Source organism: Zalophus californianus, chromosome 4 (genome assembly GCF_009762305.2).
Source record: "Zalophus californianus isolate mZalCal1 chromosome 4, mZalCal1.pri.v2, whole genome shotgun sequence".
Classification (NCBI taxonomy): Eukaryota; Metazoa; Chordata; class Mammalia; order Carnivora; family Otariidae; genus Zalophus; species Zalophus californianus.
Window position 1 is genome coordinate 190878116 of NC_045598.1, and position 14829 is coordinate 190892944.

The window sequence follows — 14829 nt, forward strand, 5'->3', positions numbered from 1 at the left end:
GACTTAACTGCTGTGTTTTTGCTTATTCCAGGTTTGAGAAGAAGCTGTCCATGTTCACACTGGGTGAGGTGAAGCCAGGATGACAGAGTCCTACGTGAAGAGTGAGTGTGTGGGGCCCCGAGGGCAGGACACGGTGGGGGGGATTACCGCCTAGCTTCTGCGTTTGGGTCCCAGAGGAGCACCTGGCATTGAGTGAATGAGGCTCGAAGGAAGGACTGTTGCAGGGCATGCGTTCTCTGTGTTCAGTAAAAACAAAGTGGTTGTCTCTGTAGCGACTGAATCATAGGGGGACAGTTTGGCTGCAGGCTCAGTGTGGCATGGGGAATGGTGTTTGCTGGCTACAGGGGACTTTGTGCTCTGTGGAGAGGAGACCCTGTGCCTTTGCCCCTTTCTACACAAGACGTGAGTCCAGCAGCCACTCTGGCTGTCCACTCTGTCCCTGAAGCTGGGGCCAGCAGTTTGCTGCCCCACGGAGCTCTCTCTCCAGGATTGAGGACCTATAAGTGCTTATTTGCGGGTTCCATGCCCTGGGCTCCGGGCACACTGAGGATGGCAGGGTCCTGTCCAGGGGGCACTGAGCAGGAGAGGTCTGGCTCTGAGTGTAGGGCCCTGACCAGCAGGAATGGGATGATGAGTTGTCTTTGGGGGCAGTTAGTGGGACTGGGGCGGTCCCCAGGACGGGACAGGTGACCACCTGGGGGCAGCTTCCCACATAGCCCTGAGCCTATAACACCTGCCTTTTATAGCAGCCACGGTCCAGTGGGGGCAGGAGATGTGCAGCAAACAGCCTGGGGCATAAGGTCAGGGTGGAGTTAGCCAGAGTGCCCTCAGAGCAGACGGCCCGTGGATCCCAAACAGAGACCCTGGCGAGCAAGGCGGAGGGAGGCGGCATGGGTGCCAGAGTACCTCGGGTGTGTACGGCTGAGGCAGGCAAGGTGGCCCGGCAGTGGGGGGTCAGGGGCGGTCGCTGGGGCGACGGGAACGTGCAAGGGTGTGAGGGGGCAGGCGTCCTCCAGCTCTGAGGCTGAGGCAGGCGATGGCTGGTGGGGTTGGCTGGGCCTGAGCACACACACTGGGCATTACAGAGCTGTCCGCCATCCTGCTGGACGCCGTCACCGACAAGGACCCTCTGGTACAGGAGCAGGTGTGTGGCGCCCTGTGCGCCCTTGGCGAGGCACAGCCAGAGGAAGCACTCGGCGCCTGCGAGGAGTACCTGTGGCAGCATGAGAAGGTATTCCCTGCCTGGGGCCACAGGCTGGGTGGGGAGGTGAGCTGCCCTTCTCTGGGGCGGGGTCTGTAGGTGAGCATGGGTCTGGGGCTGTGGAGCCAGGTTGCTGTGGGCAGAAGGCCACACCTGCAGTCCAGGTTCCCTTGAGATGGGGCATTTCCAGGACAGAAGAGCCGCCGTGTCTTGTGGCCGGCGGCTCGGTCCGTGTGGGGGCACTGGGTGGGGGTGGCAAGGTGTCCAGCTGTCACACACGGAGGCTGTGTTGCTATCCCCGTTCACTCACTGGCCAGGGACCGGACAGCTCTCCCTGCCAGGGTCTGTCTGTCCCCCAGGGAGAGAAGGCCCCTCGTCATCAGCTACGGTGAGAGGAGCAGGTGGGCCAGCGCTCAGAGGTAGGGGTGGAAGGGGTGGCTGCCCGAGGAGGCGGGGCCTTTCCCTCACTGCCCTCCTGCTGACTGCCACCGCAGCAGACTCTTGGGGCTCCTGCGCTGCTTGTGCCTGATGGGGGGGCCTGCCGGGCTGTCGGAGAACTGTCCTCTGAAATCATCTCCGTGTGCCATCTCTCGTTTTTCTGTGTGTGGTGTGGGCCCTTCCGGGAAGGGAAAGAGACTTTTGCAGCCTCGAGAGACCATTTTTCTCTTTGTTTGATTTGACACCTTGATATGGAAAAAGGGATCTCTGTATAGTGGGAGTTAACTCGCTCTCGTGTATCAGCTGCCATCTCCTGGGGAAACAGGTCAGTCCCACCGAGTGGCCACTGAGCCAGTTGTTCCTGGGCTTCTGTGTTTGCGTAGGAGCCACTAGGACTGCCGCGGGCACTGGGGTTAGAGATGCACCGTTTATGGCGCGGGAATGCATGCTTGGGCCCCGTGTTTGTCCACCGTGGCTCTTCCGTGGCTTCATGGAGCTTCATGCTGCTTCTCTGTGTGGCTGAGGGGCTCCATCCGCGATGTGCTGAATCGGTGTCTGATGTGACCGCAGATTGGGGCCGCCCTGACCGCTTGAGGAACTGGAACCGGCCAAGGGGTGCTTACTGAAGGCAGCTACAGGAGTCTTTGTTAGTTTTAGCGATTCGTTGCAAAATTTAAGCGTGCTTCTTGCTTGTCATTTTCTAACTCATTCATAATTTCCCCCTCTTCTAGGCTTTTTGGTTTCTTTAACCAATTTAAATATCTTCCTTCACATTTGCATATTTGTGGTAAAAGTATGTTAAGCAGGAAGCTCTGTCCTGCAGACCGTGTGCCCTTCTCCAGGCACCTCCCTGTGCCCTAAGGCTGCTCACATCCAGGTTCTGCCACGTGCTTGCTCTTCATCACAGCCATACTTTATGGGGCCGTGCCTTGGGCGGTGTGCACGCTTCCGAGCCCGTCGACTCTCCCCGGAGGGAGCATGGGCAGGGCGCACACAGGGGCGCTCAGGCCGGTGGGTGGGAGGTGACTGAGGGAACTGAGGCAAAAATAGCCATCCAGGCCTGTGAGGCTTACGCCAGCAAGAGCCAGCCTGGACTTGTCCCAGCTCCGGAGGCCGGGAGTCCAAGGTCACCGTGCTGGCAACTTCCGTGTGTGGCAGGGCCCCACTTCTTGGTGTCTAGACCGCCTTCTCACTGTGTCCTCACACGGCAGAGGGGAGGCGGGGGCTTTCTGGGGTCTCTTAGAAGGCTCTGGCCCCACCCATGGGGCTCCACCCTCATGACCTACTCACCTCCCGAAGACCCTGCCTCCCACTTTGATTGCTTGGGGTTAGGTTTCCACGTAGGAATTTCGGGGGCTACAGTCTCTCGCAGTAGTGAAGTCAGTGTGTGTGGTGACCGCCAGCACCCAGCCCTGACCCGAGTGTGCAAAAGCTGCTCACCTGAGTAGACTCGAACTGTCACCCCAGCAGAATAACTCAGCTCCGGAGGAAACTCTCCCTTGCAGCTGCTGTGGTTACCACATGCCCTGGGACTGCCCGTGGCCAAGGCCCGGCCTGCACATGGCCTGGGTGTCCAGGTTAGTCTCTTAAGCAGACTTGGTCAGTTGTGGGGAGCAGGGCAGAATGATGGGTTCACTGGCAGCCCGCCACACATCAGCCTGTTGAGCCGGAAATCTCACACACACCAACTCTGGGCCCGGATTGGCAGTCAGCGAGCCCAGTGCCCTGTCCCTTGTCTGTCCCAGTTCAGTTCCTGCTGCGCTCAAATGACAGAGGGTTGTGCTTTTATCACTGTGCACGCAGAGCCTGCTGAGGCCCAGTGGAAAACCTCTGTCAGGGGAAGCCCCCTGCATCTCGCTCTGATGCGACTGGTGTTCTGCCCGTGGAACTTTTAATAGAAAATGGGGGGAGAAAACACCCACGTTTTCTTTAAAAATAAGCAGCTGTTGTAGTCCCTTTCAAAATCCCAATGATGTTTTTTCACAGAAATAGGAAAAGCCATCCTAAAATTCATACGGAATCTCAACAGAATAGCCCAAACAGTGTTAAAAAAGAACAAAGCTGGGGACTCACACTTCTTGACTCCAGAACCTACTGCAGGGCCACTGGAGTCAAACAGGTGGAGACGGACATAGAGACAGACACGTAGATGAAGGGAATATAGGATCGAGAGCCCAGGGATAAACCCTCGTCCGTGTGCTCAAATGAATTTTGACAAAATTTATTACCGAGAGAACAAAACCGAAAACTAGAGCTTTCCCCCAGAAAAATGAAGTCAGATTATGTGATCTGTTCGTATATCTAGAGATGTTTATGATGTGTTGGCTTTTTTCAGGAGCAAAGATCATGTCCATTTGTGGGCCTGGCTGCCTGTGGCCCCCCCAGGAGGGAGCCGGTGCTCCGGCCTGAGTGGCGGCCCCATCAACTGTACACCCCTGCTTTTCTCAGTTCCTCCAGCCCGAGTCATCTCTCTTTCTTGCCACTTTGTCTCTGGTCACGCAAGCTCAGTCCTGCCGCAGCGCAGGCCTGGGCACCACCTGCGGCACAGAATGCCCCCCCTTCACCTGGATGCTCCATTCCTGGAGGGGGGCAGTCCTCAGGAAAGGCCAGTCTTGGTCTTCCCCTGCCCCCTGCCAGTTTCCTGCCCTCTCCTCCAGACTCTTTGAGCGCCTGGGGGCTCCTGGCCGAGGGAGCCTTCCGCATGGCTGGGCTGGGCTCCTCTCCGCAGCTCTGGCATTGCAGTGGGGTGTCTGGGCTTCCTGGCCCGGTCCTCCCAGCCCCCACCTGCAGCTTTGCCATCACCACACATCCTCAGTTCGGGCGAGGATGAGTGCCCAGGGTCGCAGCTGCGAGGTGCAGACGATGTCTGGGCCAGTGGCAGGACTTGTGCAGGGCTCACCCGGAGCAGGGGAGAAAGCCTCGGATGGCGGCTGAGCAGGGTGCAGGGACCGGGCAGCGCCGTCATCTTCCATTGTAGTCTCAGGACCCTTGGGCATATTTGTCAGCTTGAGGAGGGGTGTGACAGACGGGGCACCCTGGGGGTGGGGAGGGTGAGGGGAGGGCCCTCAGGTGGGAGGGCCAGCCAAGCGATCTCCTCTGACAGGCACTCACTGGGAGCCTGAAAGATGCCTGGTGGCAGAGACCTCTGTTGTGATGGGACCTCTCGGGGCAGTGCAGCTTCCGGCCGGGAGAGCCTGGCCACAGAGGGAGGGCTACCGTCTGCTGCTCGTGGGTCTTGCACAGAACACTCTTGGCACTGCTGACAGTCATGTGCCCACAGCCACTTCTCGCGGCCCCTTCTCTGCGGGGCACTAAGGCTCTGGGCGCACGAAGAGTGGTCAGGTGTGTTCCTTTTCTCCTTGTTGGGGCAGCCACGGGTGATTTTGTTTGGAGGAGCCCCTCTAGAGAAAGCAGGAGGCGTCAGCAGGGTGCCTGGGTGCTGGGCTCACCTTCTAGGACCTTCCTCAATGGTTTCTCTGCTCAGTTGGCACATCCTTACCGGACGATGATCCTGAGGGCCATGGAGACGGTTGTGAGCGGGCACATCAGTGAGTTGCACAAGGACAAGGCCGGGGCCATCATCCTCCTGGCCTCCAGCGAGATGACCAGGGCGAAGGTATGGGCACACCTCCATGGCTTGGGGAGGGAAGCCTCTTCACTAGAACTTTCTACCCAAGCACATTAAGAATGTGGTCACCCATAACGTTTGGGGTGGAAATTGAAGCAGAGAGCAACCTTCCTAAACCCCAGGGCAGATGTGAGGGTGTCGGTGCCCGCACCGCAGTGTTTGGAGGGTGGTGCTGGGCGCTGCACGGGACCTGGCCCCCAGTGCGGCACTCTTCTTGCCCTGCAGGTGGAGGTGGCAGGTGCTCGGCACCTGCTCCTGGGCAGAGGAGGGCCTGGGGAGAGCCTCAAAACGGGGCCGAAGGCCTCCCTGTTGCCTCTTGGGCAGCTTGAGGGTGGGGGCCTGGCTCCTTTGTTTGCTGAATGCCTCAGTGCAGGTTTTGGGGCCGGGGACAGGACTTGGTTTGTGACTGGCAGCAGGCCGCCAGCAACGTCCTGGTGGCTGTTGGGAAGCGGTTCATTGGCAAGGTGATGGAGGAGCTGCTGAGCAAGTTCCAGCCTGGGGCCCTGCCACACTACTTCGTGGTGCAGACCCTCGCCAACCTCGCGGCTTCCAATGGTAGGTACTGCTTGGCCCGCCTCCACCTGCATTCCAGAGCCAGTCGGGAGGGCCTCTCCAGCACCGGGCCCAGGCGCCGTCTGCCTCTCCCTGGGACACCGAGCGGGGCGGGGGGGGGGGGGGGGGGGGGGCGGTGCGTGGAGACCAGGCCAGGTGAGGCGGGTGCTGGCGGGGCCTCCCTCACACGCCTCCCCCTCTTGCAGTGTTTGGCATGGTGCCCTTCCTGACGTCCATCCTGAGCACCATGCTGCCCATGCTGGGCATGGCCAAGCACGATGCAATGAGGGTGGCGTTCTGCTGCGGTAAGACAGGGTCCCTGAGGGCGGGCGAGGTCTCCACGGAGGGGCCTGGGAGCTGCCTGCCCGCCCCTTGGCCTTGGTGGGGGGTCCTGAGTCCTTTAGGCTAAGGAGGCGGGCAGAGCACTCGCAGGTGACTGCAGAGGTGTGGGCGGAGGCTCGACCTCTCCCTCTGGCTGCTTCTGGCTGCTTCTGGCTATTGGTAGGGACCCCCTCTGCCTTACAGTGCAGTGCCCCGAGGCTTGGACACTTGTGGCGGTGCAGGAGGAGACCTCCCCAGAGCCGCAGAGACTTCCCATTTTTCTCCCTGCCCGGTGCTGGGTGTCTCGGAAAGGGGCATTCACGCTCCCCCCTCCTCCTGTGTCTGGGCAAGAGATGGCACCATGGCGGGCCCTTGGTGGAAAGGGAGGTGTTCCTGTTGGAAGGGGAGCAGAGGCTCCTGAAACACAGAGGGGGTGCAGTGGGGGGCTGGGCCTCCCTCAGAAGCCACTGCCCTTACCCTTTGGCTGCCAGCTCTGGCACTGAGGGGAGGGAGGGGGCACCAGGTCAGCCGAGACCCTCGGAGCAGGATTGTGGTTAGGAGGGTCCCAGACATGGGAGGGGCAGGTGACAGGATAGGGTCGGGGCCACCCGGAGCTCAGCTGAGGGCTTGCTGGATCTTTGCCTGCTGGCCTTGTCCTGCTGTTGCTCCTTGGTGCCCCGGGGGCGGGCGGGAGCCCGGGGAAGCTACCAGCCCGCGCACACCTGGGGGCTGTCGAGGCAGGGATACCTGCTCTCAGTGGCTTTGGGTCCTGGGGCCCCTGGCAGGGGCTCCAGCTTCTGCCACCCTCCGTCCGGCCCTCGTCCCATTTTCCTTGTCCCTGCACGGCCTCCTTCCTGTCCCCTCACAGGCTCCTCCTGCTGTGGGCGATGGCAGACTCCCTGAGTTGTATATGGAAACCCTCAACGTAGTTTTGGCTAAAAAGAGAATTTGTGACAAGGATCCCAGGGCCGCTGACCCGGGGTTTCCCACTGAGCGGGAATGCAGAGCAGGACACAGAAGGGACAGGCCGTGCGGGCTGTGGGGGCGGGAGCGCCGGTATATACTTGGAGGTGCTGAAAACAAGGCAGGGGGCTCGGGGGGCCGGCTGGGACTGGTGCGTCCAAGGCTGGAGGGGAGTGAGAAGAGCCCCAGGGCACAGGCACTGTCCGCCCCACGCAGCTCCTTGGAAGGACACGTCGCAGCCTGCAGCTGCTGAGGCCTGAAGCAGGAGGCCGGCCCGCAGTGCTGAAGAACTGATTCCTTCCCCTTGGGAGTTTTTAGTACATCTGTGTCTTCTCTCACGTGTGAAGCAGGGGGATTTCACCAGCAGATGCTCGGCTGCAGGACGTCCCCGTAGCCGGGTGTCGGCTCCTCACCACAGATGAGCATGCCCGCCTGCGACTGGAGGAAAGAGCAGCCCTTCCTGCTGGCATGGCGCGCCGTGAGCGGGCCGAGGCCTCCTGTCCTTGCAGGCGGGCCTGTGTCCACTGAGGCCAGTGGCCCTGGGCCAAGCACAGGACTTTGTGCATGCTGGAAGGTCCTCACTGGTTGAGTTCCTAGGACGCTTCAGCCAGGTGGGGAAGAGCTGGGATGCCCAGAGGTGGAGTTGGCATCCCCCAGACAGCCAGGTGCTCAGTGGGCCTGGCCATCCCGGCAGCACCGACAGCAGCCCCGAGTACCACCCCAGAGGAAAGTCTCTGAGAGGAACAGAACCCCGAGACTTGGGGGAAGTGGACAGTCCAGGGAGAAGAAAGCGGGCAAGAAAGAAAAGGCGTCATGAATCCCTCAGGGAGGGGAGAGGGAAAGCAGAGCATGTTGCCACGAGGCAGCTACTTTCAGAGAGCACAGCTGAGCTTTTTGGGGTTACAAACACGATGACAGATGGTGACCAGAAATGGAAAAGAAGGTTGAGGAAATTCCCCAGAAAACAGAGCAAAAATACAAACATATGGAAAATAGAGAAAGAAGGAAGGATTGGCATGAAGTTGCATTCAAATAGCAGACACCCTTGAAAGAATGAATGGAGCAAGTGGTGGAAGAGTGAAGTCCCCAGCTTGCCCTGGAGCGGGGGGTTCCAGGCAGAGGGGTCCTCCGAGCACCCACCCCAAGACGCTTTTGTGGGACAGCCTTCTCCCCAGCTCAGGGGAGGGCGCCATGAACTGATGGACTTGCTATGTGAATGGGCAGGTCGTGGCCAAGGGAGGCCCAGGATGCTGGCAGGAGGTGCGGAGATGGCATTAGTGACCCCTGCCTGGGGAGCCAAGCTGGCGTGACGTGAGCTGGCTGCCCTGGCCTTGGGGGAGGTGGCATGGGATGCTGCAGACTCGTTATGAGCAACCCCAGCGCTTGCTTCTGGAGGAAAGTAAATTGAGCTTGGGTTAGGGTATAGGAGAACAGCTCTTCGACCTCCCATGCATATGTATAACTGAGTAACGGTCAAAACCTAGCAACAAATTGGGAAGATCAGTTTCAGCTTCCAGCAGTATAGTGGTCTGTTACCCTGAAAAACCTCACTACAAAATGCCAGGAAACGCCGGTCAGCTTGACCACCATCCTGATTACGGAGCTCAGAGAGGCAAGAGCTTCGGGTGGGTAGGGAGGAGAGCAGGGGTCTGGCCCCGCTGCGGCGGCGGGTGGGGGCGAGTCCACCTGGGCTGGACCCTCCAGGGGCCCATGATGCTCCAGGACATGGTTTTCTCCTGAAGTTTCTTTATTTTTAAAAGATTTTATTTGAGAGAGAGGAAGAGTGAGCACAGGCAGGGGGAGGGGCAGAGGGAGAAGCAGAGCCCCCGCTGAGCAGGGAGCCCGGGCTTGGGGCTCAGTCCCAGGACCCCGAGATCATGACCTGAGCCGAAAGCAGACACTTCACCGACTGAGCCACCCAGGCGCCCGTCTTCGAAGATTTCTTTAAATTCTCTCTCTCTCTCTCTCTCGGGAACTCATAACTCTGATTGCCCTCATGTACACCTAGGGGTCAGGCTTATTCTTTCTGTTGGACTGGGGAGCCCACGCTGAGAAGTTAGCCACGTAAGTGGGCCACGTGAGAGCTGGACTGGACAGGGGCAAGTGAGCCTGCCGGGTGAGGTGGCAGATCCCTGGGGGTCGCCTCCAAGGGGGTCTCAGAGGCTGGTGCGTCCCCTCCCCACGAGGCCTTGAGAGTCGCTGGCTCTCCTGGCCATTCCCCGGCTCCGCTACCGAGCCCTTAGGGGGGCTGCACGGCAGGGCCCTAGCTCGGCCTCTCCCTTGACCAGGGTCAGCCCTTGCTGACCACTCGTAGGTCTTTATCTCTGTCTGGACTTCTGCACCTCGCAGTCACCTTCAGAGATGCAGCACGCTGGCCGCGACCCTGGCAAAGTGTGCGGCATTTGTGTCCGTCTGTGAGGGGTGAGGTGGGCACAGCACCTCCCCTTTTTGCCTTACAGCTGGCTGGCGGGGGCCGGGCGCTGTGAACTGAGGGTGTTTCGGGGTGGTTGGTACCTGTGCTAGTTTCCCGGGGCTGCCGTAACATAGTACCCCAAACAAGGGCACTTCCCATGAGAGAATCGTGGGGCGCCAGGCTGGCTGTGTTGGTGGAGCGTGCGACTCTTGGTCTTGGGGTTGTGAGTTCGAGCCCTATGTTGGGTGTAGGGATTACTTAAAAATAATGTCTTAAAAAAAAAAAAAAAAAAAGATGAAAGTATTCTCTCACGCTTCCAGAGGCCAGAAGTTCGAGATAGCTGTCACCAGGGTTGGTTTCTTCTTGGTGCTCGGAGGGTGGCTCTGCTCCGTCTCTCCCCCGCTCTGTGCCCTGCTGCACACTCGTCTCTCCGTGTCTCTGTGTGTGTCCTCTTCTAGGGACTCAGTCATGTAGGATTTAGGTCCCACCATACCCCGCCACGATCGCATCTTTTTTTTTTTTTTTAAAGATTTTTATTTATTGAGAGAGAGAGAATGGTAGAGAGACAGCACGAGAGGGGGGAGGGTCAGAGGGAGAAGCAGACTCCCCGCTGAGCAGGGAGCCCGACGCGGGACTCGATCCCGGGACTCCAGGATCATGATCTGAGCCGAAGGCAGTCGCTTAACCAACTGAGCCACCCAGGCACCCGCCACGATCATATCTTAAGTAGTTATATCTGCAAAGATCCTCTTTCCAAAAAAGGTCGCCTTGTGAGGTTCTGGGAAGGACGTGGGTGTGGGGGACGCCGTTCACCCCAGTATAGTCGTGGAGTCACACGCTTGGCCCCAGTGCTCGGGAGGGTGTCTTGCAGGTGGTGGGGGTGCCGGGAGGGGCAGCGAAGCGCACATGGTGTGATCAGCGGTAACCAGCGATGTCACCCCTCACCCCTGGGATAGTTCTGCAGCACTTCAGCGAGAGCACTCTGGAGTACCTGGCCAACCTGGACCAAGCCCCAGACCCCACGGTCAGGAAGGACACCTTTGCCACGGACATCTTCAGTGCCTACGACATCCTCTTTAACCACTGGCTGCAGAGTCGCGAAGCCAAGGTACCGTTCTTCAGTGTGTTGGGAACCTGTGGCCTCCCCTTGCTGGCTGCTCTCTCCCGCCCCCACGGGGTCCTGGTCTGCTCCCATGGCCTGAGCCTCTCCCACGGTGCTGCAGGCTTTGGGGGAGGGGATGCCATGGAGGGGTAGAGCCAACTGCCCACACAGGCTTCCCAGTCCTGTACATGCCCCACCCCCTGGCTCAGGGGGTGCGGGTTTCGTCAGGGAGTGACGGTGCCCTGTGCAAGGTCCCTAGAGAATATGGCTTGTTTTCTGCCTTCCTCCCCACTCTGCCTGGAGGCTCCTGCATTGCTGGGGGGGTGGGGTGGGGGTGGGGGTTTCTTTTACGGCCTCCCTGGCCTGGCTGCTGTCCAGACCCTGGCCGTGGTCACTCTGACCTCTCTGCCTTTGGACCCCTTTCAGAACCCCTAGTCATGTGATAATGTGGGTTTCCTCACTTCTGGCCTTGGGTTCTTGGTGAATGGGCCTTTTACCTTTCCACTTGGGTCAGTGGTTTGGACCTGAGCACCATGGTGCTCTTGCTCTCAGCTCCGGCTTGCTGTGGTGGAGGCCCTGGGGCCCATGAGCCACCTGCTGCCTAGCGAGAAGCTGGAGGAGCAGCTCCCCAAGCTCCTGCCTGGAGTCCTGGCCCTCTACAAGAAGCACGCCGAGACCTTCCACGTGTCCAAGGTGCGCACCTGCCCACTGTGGCCTGTGCAGAGCTCTGTCCACTGACTGGCCCCCACCTGGCTCAGATGGGAGGGTGTAGGCACCTGGGAAGGGCTGCTCAGAGAGTGCTGTTAGATTCAGTGGTGGGTGGGGCCTGGTCATATTTCTCCTCGATGCCCTGCCCTGCCCAGGGGTCCTTTACCTTGTCTGTGCCCCCTGTCCTGAGACTTGCCCTCCTCTCTTAATTCTTGACTTGGAGGTAGGGCTCCCTTATTGAGCCCTGAGGTGGGGTCTTTGCGGCCAGGAGGCGGGGCTAGGGGCTTGAAGTAGGACCGATGGCCCCTTTCCTCTGTGTCTTTTTTTTTTAAAGATTTTATTTATTTACTTGAGAGAGAGTGAAAGAGAGAGAGAGAGCATGAGAGGGGGGAGGGTCCGAGGGAGAAGCAGACTCCCCGCCGAGCAGGGAGCCCGATGCGGGACTTGATCCCCGGGACCCCAGGATCATGACCTGAGGCGAAGGCAGTCGCCCAACCAACTGAGCCACCCAGGCGCCCTCTCCTCTGTGTCTTGAGCAGAGCCTGGGCCAGATCCTTGAGGCTGCGGTGAGCGTGGGCAGCCGCACACTGGAAGCCCAGCTGGACTCACTCCTGGCCGCTCTGCATGCTCAGGTAGGATGCGCAGGGGATGGGAATGGGGGAGTGCCTTGTGGCAGGGCAGGCTGGGGCTCCACGGGTAGGGTGCAGGGGGGCATACTGGGGGTGGGGCGCTGGGGACACGCTGGGGACAGGGCCGGTATGACGGGGCAGGTCCTGGTGCCACCCATCTCCAGGTCTTGGGTGCAGATGCCTGCTGAGGTTTGCAGGGAGCAAGAATGGGGCGGGCTGTCCAGCCTAGCAGTTCTGAAGTTAGGGTGTTCCTTGCATGGTGGGTGTGGCCCCTGGGATGAAGCTCCTCCCCTTGGCAGGAGTGGGCAGCCTTCAGGACAGAGAGGCCTTAGATGGCCTCGGGGCATCTGCACTGGCTGTGGGCCCCAGGAAGGCTACAAGGGGAGGGGTCCTGAAAAATACTGGAGATGGGCTTCAGGGGGCCCATGAGCTGTGCAGCCCCCCCTCTCTAGGTCAGAGGAGATGTGTGGAGGTCACAGGAACACAGAGGCAGGTGGGTGGAGTGGTAGGGAGCGAGTCCTGTTCATGGACTGTCTGAGAGAAGAGGGGCATAAAACGAGAGACGGGGGAGGGATGTGGGTCTCCTTCCTGCTCCCACAGCAGCTGGAATGCAGGCCTGGCCTCACATGGTCCTCCTAGCCAGGGGATGGGGAGCGCTGCCCTAGAGAGATTGAACAAAGCTATTGAACTTGAAAAATGGTGAAATGGATAGATTCCTAAAAAAATAAAAATGTCAAACTTGGCAGGAGAAGAAAGAGAACTCAACTAAACCAACAAACAAGTGGAGATAGATAGTCTTCCAAGACCTTCTTCCTTCCTTCCTTCCAACACACACAGGGCCCACATGGCTCTAAGGTTGAGTTCTACCCAACTTCTAATTTCCGTCCCATACACGTGGGTTTGGAGACCAGGCAAAGATTCAGAACTGCCTGATGGAGTAAAGTCAGTGTCGTCCAGGGGAGACTAAGTCTGTAGTTTGAGGTGCACATTCAAGCTAACGGATCCCGCGCTCTACTCCCAAAACAGGAGGGACCGAGAAGCTGTCAGGATGCTCCCTCTCAGAAAGAGATTAGGGAAGAGTGTCTGGAACCTCAGTTGAGGAAGAAAAAGCTTCTGATGACTTTCAACAACTATTTATCATTAAAAGTCTTAGCAATAGGGGAGGAACTTCTGAACTCATTAGAGTTCATGCACCACACCCCCAGCATACCTCCTCTTGAGTGGGACTCACGTGCATTCCCTTAGGGTCAGAGCAGGAAAGCCCACTCAGTGGGGCCCGGAGACGTGAGGCTTTGTGGACCGTCGCCTGGCCTCCCCGCCCTGTCCCTGCCCCTGCTTTGCTTCTCCCTGTGGCACTCACCACCTTTTCACGTACTCGACACCTGACTGCCTGTTGCTCGCCTCTCCGCAGCTGCATTGTAGACCGCGTGAGGTTGGGGTGTTGTCTGTTTTCACTGCCGTGTCTCGGCGCCTGGTGCAGTACCTGCCACTCGTAAGCCCTCAGTATTTGCCTTAGGGAGAGGAGTGAGTCCCTCCTCTAGAGATCCACTCACGTACAAACAGAGTCAGCACACAGACACTAGAACACGTAGCGAACTCAGCACGGTTACCAGTTGCGAGAGCAACTTACCAGACGACAGCAGTTTCCTCCACCGGTACCGATGGAGCGGCCAAGTGGGCAGCACCCAAAACATGCCGTTTACAGTAGCAGCAGAAACGTATCATGAAATGCCCCAGAACTAAGCTCACCAAGAGTGTCTGAGATCCCTACGGAGAACAGCTCCGAAACCGTAACAGTGAGAAACGAGACTGCAGCTCAGTAGCGTGTACTCAGCGGGAGGGCGGGAGGAGTGGAGATGCGGGTCATGGAGCCAAGAAGTGGGCGCGATGAGGTTTTCTCTTACCCCACAACTGCCCGTCCGTGTCTCCTGTTGTTCTGCTGGGTTTTCGTTTCCCATACTGACCAGCTTTCCGTCCTGTGTGTCATTCCTGCTCCTGCTTTGTCCTTTGCCGTGCGGCTCTGTTCGTGATATTCTCTGCCACCAAAATTATCTAATGTTTCCATCATTGTGTATCCATCCTTTATGTTTTGGCATAGGTTTCGTTATATTTAGAAAAGCCTTTTGAATTCTGCAAACTGTTTTTCAGAGCCTCCTATTACCTAATACACTTTTATTGTTTAATCCACCTGGAGCTTATTTTAGGGAAACCGTGAGTGAGAGTCCAACTTTTTCTGCTCTCCAGACGACCGCCCATTTCCATTAGTTACCTCCTGCCGTGTAGCCAGTGATTCTGGAACAGGGCACCTTTATGAGGCAGCCGTGGGTTGCTCTGCGGCCACTGTGCAGGATCCGTCCTGGCTCAGCCGAGTGGTTCTGGCTCGGGGTCTCACGTGGCGACAGTCTGAGGGCTCGGCTGAGGCTGGGGTCTGCTTCCGCCAGAGTGCCCTCATGGGGCTGCTGGCTGGAGGCCTTGGTTCCTTGCCACGGGGCTGCTTGCACATCCTCACAGCTTGGCAGTTGGCCTCCCCCAGAGGGAGAGCCCACTGCGCTGCATTTCGTGACCAGATGAGGTCTTTACAGTGGGAAGAGCAAGGAACTCCCTGGGAACCTGGGGCCAGTGCCTGCCCCTCGCCTGCTTCCCACAGCTCGCCACGTGTGCCAGCAGGGTCCAGCCTGGGGCAGAGCCTGTGGATCTGGGGACTCCCTCTGTACTGTTGGTCACCTCTTCTGCTGTACTTAGGAATTAACATTGAGCGTTTTGCACAGAGGCCCTGCTGGTGTCCTTTGCCTTGACCCTGACCCTGGGCGTTGCGGGGACGGGACTGGGATGCCACCTCAGAGCTCAGCCCCGGGTGACTGGGGGGCTTCCGTG

The 14829-nt window shown here is 58.9% G+C and overlaps 1 protein-coding gene across 3 annotated transcripts in view; it reads left to right on the forward strand.

Annotated features, from left to right (window-relative positions):
* Positions 1-14829, forward strand: part of MROH1 (maestro heat like repeat family member 1) — a 66978-nt gene that overhangs the window by 14156 nt on the left and 37993 nt on the right. For all 3 annotated transcript variants that reach the window (XM_027600614.2, XM_027600604.2, XM_027600595.2), the window contains exons 4-11: positions 32-101; positions 1086-1231; positions 5124-5255; positions 5660-5822; positions 6026-6124; positions 10473-10624; positions 11171-11311; positions 11866-11958. In XM_027600614.2, the coding sequence (XP_027456415.2) occupies positions 80-101; positions 1086-1231; positions 5124-5255; positions 5660-5822; positions 6026-6124; positions 10473-10624; positions 11171-11311; positions 11866-11958 (948 nt within the window). In that variant the 5' untranslated portion in view covers positions 32-79. The remainder of the gene's footprint in view (positions 1-31; positions 102-1085; positions 1232-5123; positions 5256-5659; positions 5823-6025; positions 6125-10472; positions 10625-11170; positions 11312-11865; positions 11959-14829) is intronic.